General features: G+C 37.3%; 1 protein-coding gene across 1 annotated transcript; it reads left to right on the top strand.

Annotated features, from left to right (window-relative positions):
* Nucleotides 1-7847: 7847 nt before the first annotated feature.
* Nucleotides 7848-8967, top strand: LOC113309911 (SNW/SKI-interacting protein-like). The gene is made up of 2 exons (XM_026558430.1): nucleotides 7848-8508; nucleotides 8816-8967. Exons 1-2 carry the CDS (start codon nucleotides 7848-7850, stop codon nucleotides 8965-8967), a joined length of 813 nt encoding a protein of 270 aa, XP_026414215.1.
* The last annotated feature ends 8903 nt before the right edge of the window (nucleotides 8968-17870 follow it).

A 17870-nucleotide genomic window follows, 5' to 3' on the forward strand; every position in this document is an offset into this window, starting at 1 on the left:
ACTCTGCATGACTAAACAGGCCTGATACAATCAATTGGACCCAACCAATTGGGCTGGAATGGCCGGGAGAAGTAATCAAAGTTCAAACAGGACACGTACTTTCTGTTCAAGTTTCAAAGATTTGTGAGAGATATTTGGGAGAGTTTGACGCTGGAAATTAATGTATTTAGTCTTGTTCACGTCTTAAGAAGAGTTTGGTACCTATTTTATATCTAACAGACGCGTACAAACACTGAAGAGGTGATTATTCTCTCAACAGCGCCGAGAAGAAAAAGAAAAGAAAAAGTCGGATTCAGTAGAGATTTTTTGGGATTAAAAGACTATATAAGAGAGGGTTCAAGTCATAGAAGGGTTAGAAACCTTGAGGAGAGAGTTTAGAGTCGATGAGAGCCTAGGAGAAGCAATTATAGAGGAGACAACGCTGCTGCTGCTGCTGCCATTAAAGCTTCTGAAGAACACGAAGAACAGACTCGCAGAGTCAGTCGTTCTTCAGCAGACTTATTTTCATACCACTGTCGTTGTTTCACAGCAGTAGATAGTTATCGTTTACAGCAGTCTTAAATTACCATACTCTTTTGTAACAGTGGCGCTGTAACACCACTACAGCGTTGCTAATTCCTATTTCATCATATAATCATCAATAAAAACACCTATTTTAGCCATGAATTTATCTTGTGAGTGTGTTTTTGAGATGAGGAGCTAAACCCAATCCCAGGGGTGATAGAGGAAGCCATTCTCACAATAATTATGTGGTAATCTCTATTTTATTAATTTATGCAATATTTTTATATGATTAATTGCATTGATAAAAATGATTTAAATGGTTTTTATTAATCAACTGTGTTTTCCCTTGATAATGCATGCTTAGTTTTAGACTCTTGATGTATTATACTTGTGATTAACATTTGATATTTTGGAAAATCTGCTTTAGGCAATATTTAGAATCAACCCAATTATTTAAATTGCATAGTAAAAAAATATTAGATCACATAAGTATTGTTGATTGGTGGAATCTCAACCCCTATTTCTCCATAAAATTTTACGTCAGTTTGCTATTTTCCTAAATTTTATTTAAATCTAGAAATTTTGTTACCTTCACAAGTCTGAAAAGAACCGTTTTACCACTACTACTACAACCACTTTTGATAAACCATCACCTAACGCATGGAAACTTGCGGCCCAAAGCCAAACATTACGGTTTATGCAAACCCTAATTTCGGCCGCGCCTAACACATGCCAAAGCCATGCACGACGTTGGCTGCCAAAACGAAGGATTGCGACAATCAACGACTACCCTTCCATCTGAGATGCAGATCTCGGCCGTCCAAGTTCGCCACCAAGGGCGTGGAAACTTCTGGCCCAATTGCAAAACTAAACGGTTTGTACCAAACCCTAATTTTTGGCCGCGCCTAAAGCGTGCACGAGCATGCCGACCATGCCACCATGTCGCTAGCTACCAATATCCCTCCTGAATTCTTCCTGAGTTTTACTTTCGGGTTGTTTCCACTTCAGGAACGAGATCAAAACCTAAATATTCCCTCATACGGAGATAGGAAATTCTTTTCCATACAGAATAGAGGGGCGGACCATCAAAATCCGAGTTCGTACGAGAATTCTACAACGATTCTAGTAAAGGGCGCTAATTAGGGTTTCAGCATACCAAACCCTAATTCAGACAAAGCCGCAAGCGTTTCCCTTCCAAGACGTAAGCGCTTCCCGTTTCCCTTCCAAGCCGCAAGCGCTTCCCTTCCAAGACGCAAGCGCTTCCCACTTCCCTTCCAAGCCGCAAGCGCTTCCCTTCCTAGCCGCAAGCGCTTCCCGTTTCCCTTCCAAGCCGCAAGCGCTTCCCTTCCAAGACAAACGAAGGGTTTCATCAATCGACGGCTACCCTTCATTCTGAATTGCAAATCTCAGCCGTACAACTTCTCCACCAAACGTGTGGCAACATCTAGCCTAACGCCAAAAATACACGGTTTGTACCAAACCCTAATTTTTGACCGCGTCTAAAACATGCACGAGCATGCCAACCATACCACCATGTTGCTGGGCTCCAAACGAAAGGTGGCCGAGATCAACGGCTATCCTTCCTCCTGAGATGCAAGATCTCAGCCGCGCAAGTTCTCCACCAAACTTGTGGAAACTTTTGGTCACAATACCAACTTGGCTACGATGCCCATTCTTTGATCACGACACCAAAACCCAATTTTGGCCACGCTTAACAGATGCCAAAGCCATGCACGACGCTGGCTTCCAAAACGAAGGGTTGTAATAATCAACGGCTGCCCTTCTATCTAAGATGCGGATCTTAGCTGTCCAATGTCACCAGCTAACGTGTGGCAGCCTTTGGCCATGCCTAAACTATACCAAAACCGTAGTTCTTGGCCGCGCCTAAACTATGCCAGAATCTTAGCTTGGCCACGCCTAACCAAGTCAAAGCCATGCCGGCCATGCTTTCATGCCGCTGGCTACCAAACGAAGGGTTACAACAATCAGCGTCTACCCTTCCTCTCAAGATGCAAAATCTCGACCGTCGAGGGTCACCACCGAGCCGTCAAGTCTCCCAAGCTCAACTTGTCAAAGAACAACAACATGCTACACGTTTTCCACGAAAACACTCGAGACATCAACACATGTCACAAACTGGGGGATGCTCATTAGGATTTTGGTTTGGAGGTTTACAGCGTGCGGCGTACACTACACACGTTACAAGAAAGTGTCATAATAATGAGTCGGTTAGTAAAAACAAGGAGTAATGGGGAAACGTTTCTTTCATTATGGAACATCAATTCCAGTCGTTACCCGTTACCACCTCCTTCCACTTTACTCAGTCGTTTCCATTTCTTACGATACCAGAGTACGTTTTGTTACGACTTGTATAAATAGGTCTTACCTATTTCCACCAAAGAACAAGTTTTGGTCAGGAAGCATACAACACTCAGAAATAACTTGCTAGCTTTCCCATCTGTTATCTTTCACTTTCTCATACAAGTCAAACAACCACTCTTCTAGAATCAATTATTCTGGTCTCAACACTCTCTTCGCTTCCCTCCCCAAAACCAACGCTTCTCCTTCACTTTGTGACCGAAGCAAGTCTGGAACGGTCATTTCTTGGTTTAGGCCGGATTTGTACAGATTGATCTCTCGAATCTAAAATACTCCCATGCAGTACATTGTTTAGGGTTTAAGCTCGTTTCTCACCCACAACACATGAAATTACCGAAATCAGCAGAAACCTTTTTCATCCTCAAACAGCAGTACTGAAACTGTCTTTAACTGAATAAATCTGAGTAGTAATATCTGTGAATAGGTTTTTGAGTTCAGATCTGAGTTGAGTGATTGTTGTTGCATTAACCTCAGCTTTATCACTAACTTCTTTGAGAGTCATTGATTTTTTTTTAGGGTGGATTGAACGGCTCTGAAGCCAATTGTTGTGATAACAAACAATCGGATGGATACAAAATGGTGTAAACACCTACCAAGTCGAAAGATTGAGGCCAATAATCAAAGCAGCAGCCAAGAGTTTTGTTTCATTAATTTTTAGATTGATAGAGAAGTTTTCTTCTTACATACCCAACGATTAAACCCTAAAATGAATCAATCGATTGGACACACACGTCGCAATCGGACGGACTCAATTACCCAATGAATTACTAACTAAAATTACTAGGCACCTACGGAACTACTACTCGCAGACTCTTCAGCAGTTACTTAGTTGTCACACTGTGACAGATGCTCTTAGGGTTTATTTTACTTTCCATCATTGCATAGTTTTTTCAATGTTTAGTTTGGATTTATTATCTGGTTTTTTCTTTATCCCTTTTGTTACGCTTAGAGGAAGTTGGTTGTTAGTTGGAGCTCGTGAACTAGTGCTTGTTGTTGGTAAAAAGCCTTTAATAAAACACGTCTTTGATTACAAACAAGGCGTGCAGAATTTTCTACCCCCAACGACTTTAATATCTTACTTATATTACTACGATGCTCCTATGTACCACATGTTATCTGGACCACTCATGAATAAGCATAGTAACATCCATATAGCTCTCTGCTCAGTTTCGTAGCCAATTGCATATAGTCTGAGTTTGTCCTGGGCATGTCAAGCTTGATAGCTAATTGAGTGATATGATTGCTTCGAGCACCAAACTCCATTTGAGAAACCACTCAGTCCTTTGTAAGTGGGATTCGAACGCTTAAGCGGATCGGAGATTTCAGAAAAAACCCTCTTATTTTTCTATAGAAAAAAATAATGTCTGGCCAACTCAACTGTCAGGCACTTAGGCAAAGCCTAAGGATTTGGATTGCTAATAATGCAAGTGTGGTCATTGTTTAGACAAACATTAGACCCACTACTAAGGTTCTTACAAGTTATAGCCAAATTCAAAGCTTGGAGATTTTGGGTTCTATGTAACAGTTTAAGACCTAGTAAAACAAAATTTACAGGTTTGATATGTAATAGGGATTCTTCATTCGATGTCTGTTTTCCTTGTGGTAGTTTATACTAAATCTTCCTTTGATTGCTTGGATGTAGAGAGTGTTGAAGTGCTTCAGGATTTCACTTGTTTCAGCATGTATTTCTATGTTCATGTGTTGCTTTTCCTCTGCCCATTGAAAGGCTAAGTCTTCTCCTCCTGTGGCTCCTTTTGCTCCCCACTGGCATGTGTGTCCTCTGCTATCAACATAGTTGCCTGCAAAATCAGTAATAGTTAGGGCAGAGAACAACTGATAAGTGTTGGGATCCTGAATAGTACAGATTATGATTAAGAAACCAAAGGTCTGCTTGTGTTGTTGGATACCAACATGAGTTCCTGGTGTAGCTATATGGGATTCATTCTCAATGATATGCCCCTGAGTATTCAAGGCATGGCAATATAACTTGTGAATTCTGTTATGATCACAGAGATGTTGTTGAATGCTGAGAGTAGTATTATTAGCATTTGGAGAGATGTTTTGGAAAACTAGATCACATCTAGCCTTCCAAATGAACCAACAGGTGGTTGCATAGATGCAGACATTATGACTGTTGTTTGCATTGTGAAACCAGGCATTAAACCATTCCATGAAAACAGTATGGTGGTCAAATAAGCCATGATTTCCACGTAACATTTGCCGCCAGACTTCAGTGGTTGCAGGGAAGTTGAGGAACATGTGTGTCATACTTTCCTCCCCACGGTTGCATAATTTGCATATGGGATCAATATGGTGGAGAATGCTTGCAGTTTTGGCATTTGTTGGCATAATTTCATGAGCACATTTCCAGAGAAAAATTTTGACAGCTGGTGCCACTTCCAAATTCCATATAGCTCTCCAATCTCTTGTTATTTGATCATTTCTATAGAGATTCTCTATTTTGGCTTTATATAGAGCTTTAACAGAAAATTTTCCTGTGATGTTGAGATTCCAATGAATATTGTCTTCTTCTCTGGGGTGAATATCAAGATTAATGATGACTTGAGCAGTATCAATATTTACCCCCTAGTCCAAAAAAGTTTTGAAAAGAATAAAATTATTCTACTAACCCTAGCATATAACATTACGTATAATAATACATATGTTACTACATATTACATATGTAGTATACTAGTAGTAATTAGTAGTAACTAGTATGTAGTATGTAGTAATAACATATGTAGTATGTAATATACTAGTAGTAACTAGTATGTAGTAATAACATATGTAATATGTAGTATACTAGTAGTAATATGTTATGTATTGATACTACATATTGATATGTAGTATGTTATGTATTGATACTACATATTGACATGTAGTATGTTATGTATTGATATGTAGTATGTTTGATATGTAATATGTTATGTATTGATACTACATATTGATATGTAGTATGTTATATATCGATATGTAGTATGTTTGATATGTAGTATGTTATATATTGATACTACATGTTGATTATACTAGTAGTAATATGTTATATATGTATTGATACTACATATTGACATGTAGTATGTTATGTATTGATACTACATATTGACATGTAGTATGTTATATATTGATATGTAGTATGTTTAATACGTAATATGTTATATATTGATACTACATATTGATATGTATTATATGTTATGTATTGATACTACATATTGATATGTAGTTAGTTATATATCGATATGTAGTATGTTATATTGATACTACACATTGATATGTAGTATGTTATGTATTGATACTACATATCAAAAAAAATTGTTATGTATTGATACTACATATGTTATGTATTGATACTACATATCAAAAAAAATTGTTATGTATTGATACTATACTATACTATAGTAGTATACTAGTATACTAGTTTAGTATAGTAAAGTAGTTACAGAATTTACTAGTAACAATAAGATATTTTTGTTACTACTAGTACAATACATATTAATATGTAGTATCACCGTATTGATACTACTAGTATGTAGTAACATACTACTAGTAACATTTACATGTGTTGATACTAATTAGACCTGGAAGGGTGTTTTAGAAATTTATAAAATACACTTTATAGTCTCCACGAAATTTTTGGACTAGAGAGTAAATCTTTTCCACGGATGGACTAGCCATTAACTGGGTCTGTTAGAACTGGACTAGCCAGTAATTCCTACGACTTTACAAGTTACAAGTTCATACGACTTTTGTGGCACAAAGTCAGGAAAAGAATAAGTAAAATGGAAATAATTGCAATTAACAAGTTCATACGACTTTTTTGGCACAAAGTCTGGAAACAAATTCCTTTTTCTTGAATTGAGAAGCAGCCAAAAAAAAAAGGAAACCGACCTATATATAATTAGAGTTTTATGAGGTTTCCAATAGCTAACTTGCGGGGTCTATAAATACCACTAGTTAGGTTAGTGTGAAACTTACAGGGGTTTACTCAATAAATACATTTGTAGATTTGTAGAGATTTAAAAAGAGTCATGAAACTTAATAACTTTGCGAGAATTATACAGAATTGAGCGAAATTTTGCGGAGTTGTCTAATGTCTTGACATTTGTAGAGTCATGAAGAGTTATAAAAACAAATTTTATATGGAAATATGCATGATAGACATAAATACAAAATCTATTGTAGCTTATTTATTATGGTAACTTCAACTAAAAATTAAAATTAATTATTACTATTATATATATATAATTTATTTCTTTTGTTCAATAAAATACAATAAAATGTAACAGTAAATTAAAATATTTATTATTGTACATTTGTACATAATAATTAAAATTAAAAAATGTTCAATTTTTTAATTAAAATAATTAATCATATCATATAGTTTATACTCATCTGTAATGCGGGGAGTTATATAGATTTTGTACTCATAAAATAAAACAAAAGAGAGTAAAAAACATCTTTATAAGAAAATTGGAAGTCTTCCAAAATCTTACATATTTTGCAAGACTTTTATCAAGGCAAATATATGCACAAAAGTCACTCAAAGTCTTGAAAACAGGTAAGTATGCAAAGTCTTTGAATTTTCAAGTTTACAACGAGTAACACAAACTTTAAAAGACCTTTTGACAATCTACAACGAGTAACATAAACTTTGAAAGAGATTTTAAAAGTATACAACCAATAACACAATACTTTGTAAATCCATTAAATTCTTTGGAAATCAATAAAAATATTTATTGAGTAAACCCCTGTGATTTCAATCTTAGTTTCGCTATGTCAGACAAGAAAATGCTTCTGCCGCCTGCAAGATCAACAACATCTACTACACCTGAGGATTTTGGTGATGGGGGTGCGTTTCCTGAGATTCATGTTGCCCAATACCCACTTGGCATGGGTAGGAAAAGTGATCAAGAGAAGCTAGGGTCTAAAATCTTACCAGTGGTAGTTGATGCTCATGGTAATGTTGCATGAGATTGCAGAAAGAGATTGAGGAAACCACCCGGAGAACAAAAGCTGCTCTTGAGAAGATTAGCAAGGAACAACCGTCAGATTTCAATTCTAGATCAAAGGAGAGGATAGTTAGCCCACCTTTCGATCCAGTTCAACCAATAAAGTTCAAGCGCACTGGATCCCCACCTTTGCCGGTTATGCATTCCCCTCCTCGTCCGCTAACCGTGAAAGATTACCAAGACTACAAAATCCCGCCATGTGTATCAAATTGGAAGAATCCAAAAGGTTATACAATTCCACTGGATAAACGTTTGGCTGCAGATGGTAGAGGTCTTCAAGAAGTTCCGATTAATGATAATTTTGCTAAGCTTACAGAAGCGTTGTGTGTTGCAGAGCAGAAGGCTAGAGAATCAGTGGATATGAGAGCAAAGGTTCAGAAGGAAATGTTGTTAAAGGAACAGCAACGGAAGGAACAGGCCTTGGCGTCTGAAAGGGCTGGTGGTGCCACTCCACCACCTTCTCCTTCATCTGTTTGTATGACTAGTACTTCTGACGGGATCACGAGTGATGGTGGTGATCTGGATACGAGAGGAGATTATGAAAAGGTGAAGGAAAAAGATAGGGAGTTACCAAGGGAGAGTAGGGAAGAGAGAAGGGGAGAAAGGAAAGCGAGACAAGGTTAGAAGCTAAGGATGCAGAATGGGGAAGTGAGAATGAGATCTTTAACAAGAACACCCTGTCTAGAAGAAAGGGGCTAGATGCAGTGATTTAGTTGGCTATGCTGTGATTCTTGATGGGCTGTTCTGTTGCCTTAGTTTCTCTTTTGATGTTGAGGTTTGGATTCTGTGCCATCTCTTTTGTAGAGCTTTCTAATGCATTTTTTTTCAATGGATCTTTAACCTTTTAAGTCAAAAATAAACAAATAAATTATCTGTACGCAATCTGCAGCTTCTTTTATTTGTGCTTTTCATGGTATTCTGTCCAGCTAGTAAACCACTAGCGCTGATATTATTGGAACCAGGTGTAGCAGCAACAACAAAGATACAAGCAGCATCCGCACCAACAAGAAAGATAAGTAACAGTACCAGCATTAGTAGCATAGCGAAGCCAGGTTGCGGAGATAGGTCCGGGAATTAATATAAGTACACCATATATCCATTCAGAATGGATAGTAGTATATTCTTTGGAACACCCTTCACCATTTCCAATACGCTCAATAAGTTTACACTCCTTAGTTGCAACATTTTCGGTGTCATCTCACCACTACAGATTGGTATATTTGGTGATGAATCAAACTTCACAAGCATTGGGTGTGCAACCCGTTGTGTGATCAATGAATCCATTAAGCATCCCATCTCTGTGTCTTGGTAATGGTTGTTGAAAGGTATCACTTCCCGATAGACTTGTAAATTTCATTCTAAAAATAGTGAGAGTAAACTCGGGTACTAGTGAAGGGTCGATCAGACGTCCATGCTATTCTTGTCGACCACGAGTTTAGGATCAATGGCATAATTTGGTCTAGAAGGCAGAAAAAAGAAAAGAGGTTCCAGAGCTAAAAATGTAAATTGAAGTACTTAAAAGGCACCACCTAGAAGAAGATGACAATTAATATACCTAGTTGGGTGTCTAGGTCTAACCCAAAGGCACAACCCTATTAGGGTTTCCTTATAATCAACCGAATTGAGCTTGAATATCATAGGGTAAAGGTGTCACCGCTGTAGTTCTGAGATTTCTTACAACTATACTCCAATTTACCTAATGATTCCTCTATGTGATCATTGTGCGAGATTATCTTATTGATTGAATATCTTTAGATTACTTACAAGATTGATAGACACTTACAATAACACTTGTAGACTAAACTCACTTTCTCTCTCTTACAATTTCTTACAAGACTTATGTTCCAATCCCTTACAAGACAACTACTCTCTCCTTTATATAGGGATTTACATAGTGGATGACAGCTAAGAATTTCTTTATTTTCGGGATCTCTGTGCGACATATTCGCTCATATACAATCGTTTATCTTCGCATATCTTACATCTTCGCATAACTCCTCACACCTTACCCGTGACTTTCCTGACATCATCTGATGTGACGTCTCAATTTGATGTGTGCGATACTAATCACGTATGTTGTATTCTTCAGTTCGCGTGATTATTAACATGTGCGATATTTAACTCCTACATTTTCCTCTTCTCATGTCGCTCAATTCTTCAAAATGAGCGATATGAGAAATTCTTCTTTTTAAGGTCGCACATGCTTATCTTTTTCCATTTTACTTTGCCGACGGTTATCCGGATTTCAATTCTTTCTTATGTATGCGTGTCCTCTTAACCACTCATTTCTTGACACGTCTTTTTTTAACCGCAAGTTTTTATATGTTCGTTTCCTTGCATTAAAGAGAGTAAATTTCGAAAAACGGGTTGGTCCTCCCTATATATATTATCCTCCTCATATAATATCTCTCTTTTACTTTCCTTTTACCTTCTTCATTCTCTCTCCTTCTCTACAGATTCATATTCTTCATCCCCATTCTCTAATGTCTCCTGCTGGTAAAAAGATGGAGATCGAATTTAACAGAATGAAAACCGAGTTTAATCAACGAGGTTATGAACTCTCCCATCCTTCTTCTTGCAACTTCGCATCCAAACTTAACCTTGAACTAATTAGATCTGAAGAATGGAATAGCCGAAGAATCATTGTTTCAATAGGCCAACTTCAATCTCTGCCAATTCCTTTATACGACCCTGCTATTCCTCTGTTCTATAGATCCTTGCTGATGAGAGATTCACATGAGGAATATTTCAACTGAGTGGCGATGCTATTAGGATACCTTTAGAATATGCTCGTCGCGCAGCTGGTCTTGGAAATTCTTATCCCGAAGAGGTGCGAAAAGAAGGTCATCGTGACAAAGTCATAAATCCTGCTGAGTACACTCTTGATAACTTCTTTAAGAATTACTACATCGCTATTATGAAGAGTAATGTAACTAAATGGGTTGTTCACATAAGAAGAGAAGATGGTATGCTGAGGATGATAAAATAATGCGAGATGTAGATTGGAATTCAAATTCGAATCGTGCTGCTCGCATATCTAATGATTCCAGTTGGCTCAACTGTCCGGTTATCTTGCATGGACCCTTTGTTTCCGGTTATCATCCTTGGGAATTCAAATTACTTGAAAGCGAAGAAAAGAAAGTAGTGGATGCCTCAAAACTTACTACTTCGTTCAAGGTATGAATTTTGCAAAATAAATGAGTAAGAAACATACTTCTCATTTTAACAATATTGTTGCCTCTGTTACTTATCTCGTTTATTCGCACAGATGAATCCATTGAGCGACAAAGTTATAGGCAAAAGCAGGAGAATCCCTAAGAGACCTGCTTCAAAGAATTTACCCCAGAAAACCTCATTGAAGGATGATGTCTCTAGGAAACTTGCGAGATATGATTCTTACTCAGGCTCTAAATCTTCGGAGAGAAACACCTTAGCTTCTGAAGAAGAGGTTTCAATTGATTCATATCGTCAAAAGTTGTCTGATCTTTTTTCTGGGGATGCCTTTACCACTCTTGATGATAATGAAACAGAACATGCCTTCCAATTGGTTGCAAAGATCTGTACAGTTCCTGATTTAGAGGATCCATCTCTTCGCGGAGTTGCCTCAGCGATAAATCCAGACTTCCAATTTGCAATGAATGGCTTGGTAATACTATAACATTTATCTTTGATTGATTTTTTTTTATTCATAACACCCACTTCTGATATTTTTATCCTTATAGGGTGCTCGCATATATTATGCAATTGCTTTGGACAATGATATGAAACTTCAGAAGTTACAAGCTGAGATTACCAGACTAAAACATGAGAAGTCTACTCTTTCAGATGCAAAAGTAATCCTTGCGAACGAGAATACCCAACTTAAAAATGAGAATTCAACTAATTATCAATTGATCCTTCAAGTTCGAGAAAGAAATAATGAACTCATTGGTATGTAATTAGACTTTCTCACCCTTTTTTATTCATTCAATAATTCGCACTTCTTACATGATTGTCCTCGCAGACCTGTATAATTTTTCAGATGAAGCCGCTAACCTTCCTGATGCTGAAACTCTTTTAGAACATATTAATTCTTCTCTAAATAATTTCCCCACTCGAGGATTTGAAAACTTTAGCTTAGAAGAATTAAGATCAAAATATATTACTCTTAGGGAACGCCATAGAAATGCATTATCAACTGCGAACAATTTTAAGCGACGCTTTTATGAGGAGAAAGAAGCGGTTCAAATATTGGAGGCGAAGAAGAACGATCTTATTACTAAAAAGATGAAATTGCTCTTAGGGGTGCGTAAGCATTAGAATATTTCAAGTATCCCTTATTCAGATTAAGATAGAGCGTGATTCGGCTCGTCATGAGAGAGACATTCTTGTTGAGCAAAGAAACTTAGTTCGATCTCAACTCCTCATAGAAAGTGAAGCTGAGTTCAATTGGGCTGCTAGGGTTCTAAATGATGCTAGAAATAATTTAGGTGAAAATGTTAGTCTTCATACTGAGCATTCCACACTGGTCGCAAACATTATTTCCAATTATGAAGGTCATCTGTTGTTCTTTGATCTTCGTTTTTATATATCATCTCTTTATTTTTATATCCCTTAATCTTTCTCAAACTCTTACTTCACAGAGAAAGAGAAGGAACAACAAAAGAGAATTTCAGAGTTGGAAACTCGCTTAGCTGCTAAAGAAGAAGAATCTTGTGCTAGTAATTCAAAGTACCTGCAACTGAAGCAAAATTGGTTTAACTTAGTCCAAAACAACAGCAACGATGCCAATCGTTCTCGTGAGGCTGCTGTTAGGCAAGTTTGTGTCGAGAATGGTATTCCTTTGTTAAGGTATCAATTCCCAGTTATCCCTGAGAATGTTCCAATCCCTGATATCCAAGTTACTGATGAAGAGGATGATTCTGAAGAAGAAGAAGTCAGCGATTCTGAGTCTGAGCGAAATGAGAAAGATTAAATTTATTTGCTTCTTCTTGTTATAATATACTTGTAGATTCTTGTAAACTCAACTCTTATCTTTTAATATGATTCTTCTTTTCTTCGCTTCATATTTGTTTCTTCCTCGTATACAAGTAATATTATCAAAATGTGGCAAATAACATTTCTTTCGCATCCCCATTCTTGCCTCTTGTTATTTGCCATATCTCTGATTATACCAATATAATTGTTATCTTTTATCCAGAGATTTTATTGGTGTGAGTATATGGGAAATTTTTGAGAATTAACTTTATATTATTCGTGAGGTCTTATTTGTGCCTTCCTATGCAAAGGTCTTATGCTGCCTCTTTTATGTGCGATGAAATCGCAGGCAGTCATGACAGCATAGTGTATTGACCCATTGATCTCATATTACCATTTTCTCTTTGTATTATTTCCTCTTCAGGTTAATTCGCATAAATATCTCAAGTCTTATTATTCCCATGGGTAAAAGCCTTGCGATATTTATGTCTTTTGACACAATTCAGCTCCCTAATGGAGGGTGTCGTCCTTATCTTCCCCTCTGGTGCCCCTTCAAGGAAGCTTACCTCTATCTGGTTAAGATTATAGCTCTTCCCATCCAGCTTTTCAACAACCAGTTGATTTCGCGATCTCGCGTACACTACCTATAGGGTTTATGGCAGCAAGATCGCACCCTAATTGGGGTATCTTCGGACCGAGTGCATCATAGTCAGGACTTCTCAAGAGTGGCAAGGTACGCTCCAGACGTCCCGGGCACTCTTGACTCAACCGTGTACCTCGGCGCCCTGTTCGAGTTTCTGCACTCCTTAGGAGAGCCTTTCTCACCTTAGTTTCTCAATCTAAGATTATTATCTTAGACTGAAAGTTTAAGGTATCTCTCCCAGATGGGCATTGTCGTTTAATTCTCACCCCAAATCTCCACAACTCAAGTTCCGGGGTCGGTGTAGCCTTCACTTGAGTCATGCCTTCTAGGTCTTTTCAATTATGACGTGCGTTAGGTCTTACTAGGGTGCACGCCATATTTGAATTTCTAGCCAATCTGATAATAAATATCATTTTCTGTAGCCTTTTATAAAGGTCTTATTATAAAGATTTCTCTTTGTATTTTCTTATCATGGTTTTACCATCTGAATTTAAAGTTTTTCATTTCAATCAACTGTAGGACATAAATGTTGTTATCAATAATTTGATTCAAAGAAAATCATACACATTCGTTATATGCATTTATCTTCCTTATTTCTGACTCCTTCCAAATTCGCATGTGTCTGACATACCATACGAATATTCAACTGGTATTGTGCGAACATTCTTTTGCGTTTCACTTTATGATATTTTGTTTCCATTCATTTTGTTGCTTTTATTATTATTCCTCTGCGTATTTTATTATCCATTATTACTACTCCCTTTATTGATTTCTTCTATCAATTTCCTTCCACCATAAACTTTCCATCAAATGTTGTTTTCCTTCCTTCCGTTACTCGATTTCATTATACCTCCTCAAATATCGACCATTAATCTCTCTGCTCTTTTACTGTCTGTTGCATTCTTTTGCCAATTTCTTCGCTTAGACTCCCTTGCTTCGCATCTATCAATATCAATTTCTTGACAACTTTTACTTTCAACTGTGTCCCCTCTTATAATTCCAATACCTTTTGTTAAAGGAAACTTTATACACTGATGAAAAGTTGATGCGACAACTAGTATGCTATGCATCCAAGGTCTTCCGATTAAAGCATTGTATGCTGACTCGACATCAACTACGCAGAATGTGATATCTGTCGGTAAGCTTTGCAGAAGAATCCTCATAGTTATCTCCCCTTTTGGTTTGTTCGCAGAGCCATTAAAACCATAGATCTTATATGTTGAGGGGATCAGTTCATCGTCTCTACCACCCATTGTTTTGTATGTGTGATAAAATAGAATATCGACTGAACTTCCAGTATCTATAAGAATTCTATTTATTGCCCAAGTATTTTTCTCTTCTTCTTCTTCATCTTCTTATAATGGTTTTGGGTTGATTCCCAATCTTACCACTAACAGGCACTCATGCGAAGCTTTGCCTTCTGGGACTTCGTCTGCGCTGAACGAAATCTTCTGCTTTTGCCAGTCCTTGAAGGGTGGTACTTTTTCCAGGTTAAAAATTCCCCTTCCTTCATCCTCTCTTGCATATACTCGACTTAAGATATTATCATGAAAATCTTCTATGGTTTTGAATGAATGTATGATCGAGTTACAGAACAGATTCTTTGCTTTCACTCCCACCTCAATAACAAATGTGTTTCTATCTATTTCTTTTCCGTATTTATTTCCTTGAGGTGGTGGTGGTGGAAAATTTCCTGTTTGATTTAGTAAAAAGTGGTTTAATTTCCCCTGCTCGATCATCCGCAATATAATCTTCCTCACATTTCTGCAATTGCTAGTTGTATGACCATGGAATCTGTGATAAACAAAATACTCTTTACTCCTCCTCCCTGGTGGTGGTTCTTCACCTGCATTATGTGGTTCTGGAATATCATCCATTAGGAGAGCAGCTTCCCATACTTTATCTACTGTAGTATTTAGTTTTGGCAGATTCACTTGTTCCCACACTATTCTTCCAGCTTTCTTGTTATAATTTGTTTGATGTCCTGTAGAGTTACCTGGCTAAGATGTATCATTATTTCCATATTTTTGAAGCTGTTTATCTCTGTACTCATTTTCGAACTCTGCTTGATCTGCACTACCCATAGCTACTAATTTTTGTTCTATCTCTGCGTTACTTCTTCCTTGATTTCTCTGCGATGTACTCGCAACAGCATTCGTGAGTCTCGGAAGTAAAATTTTATTTCCACCTTTTGAATCTGTTACTGCGACTGGGTAAGATTCCATATCTCTCTGCTTTTCTTCGAGGGCTATATATTCTTCTTGAAATTCGCGTAAAAATTTGTGTGTACAATAGATCTGTCGCGAAAAGAGCATTTATGAATGCCAGAATAAGATGTCTCTCGTCCACCCTCCTTCCCATTTCACTACACATTGTTCTCCAGCGAGTCGTTAGATGACGTAAGCTTTCATTTGTTCTTCTGCGAAGTCCAAATGCAGTTTCAATCCCTGGTCTTGATAGATTGTTACTTATGTACTGCCCCAAAAAGATGTTTTGTAAATGATGGAACGAACCAATAGACTCTACAGGTAATCCTTCAAACCACTTCAGAGCTTCACCTGCTAAGCTTGCAGCAAAATACTTGCACATTACTGCATCATAATTTCCCCACTGCAATAAACATCTAGAGTAAGCCTTCACATGTTGGATCGCGCATGCACTTCCGTCAAAAATGGTTGTGAATGCAGGCAAACTGCACTTAGATGGTATCGGTGCTCTTTGAATCTCTTTTGTGAATGGAGTCTTTCCTGCTTCTTCTACTGCTTCTTCCAATTGTCTTCTCCCATCATTTATTTTTACAGTCATCATTTCTCTTAATTCTGCCATCTCCTTGAGTATTTCGTTGTTGAAAGATTGATCCAAATCTTCTTGCATATGTCTTTTTAGTCTTGCTTGTCTCAACTGTTCTCATGATTATTTTGGTGTATTGCCTCTTGTATCTCCTGTTTTTCATATTCCTCTCTTCTTCGCCTACGCCTTTCAGCATTTGTTTCAATTTGTATTATGTCGCGTCTTTCTTCATTGCCTGTGCGATCATATCGATGTCTTGATATTTCTCTTTCTTGTGGTGTCATTCGACCTTGACTCGTATGTTCTATGCGATGATGTTCGCGCCCCCTTCTTCTCAATGTGACGCAAATCTCTTTGTAGTTCTCTTTCTTCTAACTCTTCCCTTCTTCGTTGTCTATTTCTTGCACGCGCTTCTTCTCGTTCAGCAAGTCTGTTACTCCTTCTGGTCGCCATCCCTTGTTCCACAACGGATTCAATTCTTACCATTTTCTAAATGTTTTGATCTCACTATTTTCTTTTTTTGTTTTATTATATGATATCAGGATTTATCATCCAGAGCTGTTTTCTAGCACCAAAAATGTAGTTGTAAGATTTCTTACAACTACACTCCAATTTACCTAATGATTCCTCTATGTGATCATTGTACGAGATTATCTTATTGATTGAATATCTTTAGATTACTTACAAGATTGATAGACACTTACAATAACACTTTTGTAGACTAAACTCACTTTCTCTCTCTTACAATCTCTCTTACAAGACTTATGTTCCAATCCCTTACCAGACAACTACTCTCTCCTTTATATAGGGATTTACATAGTGGATGACAGCTAAGAATTCCTTTATTTTTGGGATCTCTGTGCGACATATTCGCTCATATACAATCGCTTATCTTCGCATATCTTACATCTTCGCATAACTCCTCACACCTTACCTGTGACTTTGCTGACATCATCTGATGTGACGTCTCAATTTGATGTGTGTGATACTAATCGCGTATGTTGTATTCTTCACTTCGCGTGATTATTAACATGTGCGATATTTAACTCCTACAATCACAGCAAAGAAGAAAAAGAGTAGGAAGAAGAAGACGATTTGAAAGGTATCATAAGCTCAGTTCTTTTTTTCTTTCTTGTTTTTTAACCCAACAGTTCTATTTAAAGTCCAAACCAAATATTTCAATTTAGAGCTAAACAAGTTTCAACCCGACAGTTCTGTTTCAAGTTCTGACGTTTTTAGCAATAGCAATATAGCATCACTACTACGTACCCGTCCAACAGCACCATAAAATCAAAATAACTAGAAACTTCCAACACTCGTCCAAGACAACACAGCAATACTAAGACAACACAACAATACTAGCTAACCTGGTTAATTAATCAACATACTTATCTAGATAGTCAGCTATACCAGGTATGACCTGGTTAGCTTTCTTGGGATAGGTCTTCCACGAATAAGTTGCAATCTCGTTACGAGTCATATCTGAAAACTGGTTTAATCCGCAAGTGGATGAACGGCCGCTTTTGTTCCACTGGTTGATAAAACGAGCGTTGTCCTTAAAAAGACCAAACCTAAACTTAAAAGCTTTTTCA

The sequence above is a fragment of the Papaver somniferum genome, chromosome 9 (assembly GCF_003573695.1).
Source record: "Papaver somniferum cultivar HN1 chromosome 9, ASM357369v1, whole genome shotgun sequence".
NCBI classification, from domain to species: domain Eukaryota; kingdom Viridiplantae; phylum Streptophyta; class Magnoliopsida; order Ranunculales; family Papaveraceae; genus Papaver; species Papaver somniferum.

Bases quoted from the DNA above. Each gene is read 5' to 3' on its own strand.
- LOC113309911 (XM_026558430.1), top strand. From the start codon at position 7,848: ATGAGATTGCAGAAAGAGATTGAGGAAACCACCCGGAGAACAAAAGCT. The intron at 8,509-8,815 runs GTTAGAAGCTAA...TATTCTGTCCAG, and splicing joins AGAAAGGAAAGCGAGACAAG to CTAGTAAACCACTAGCGCTG.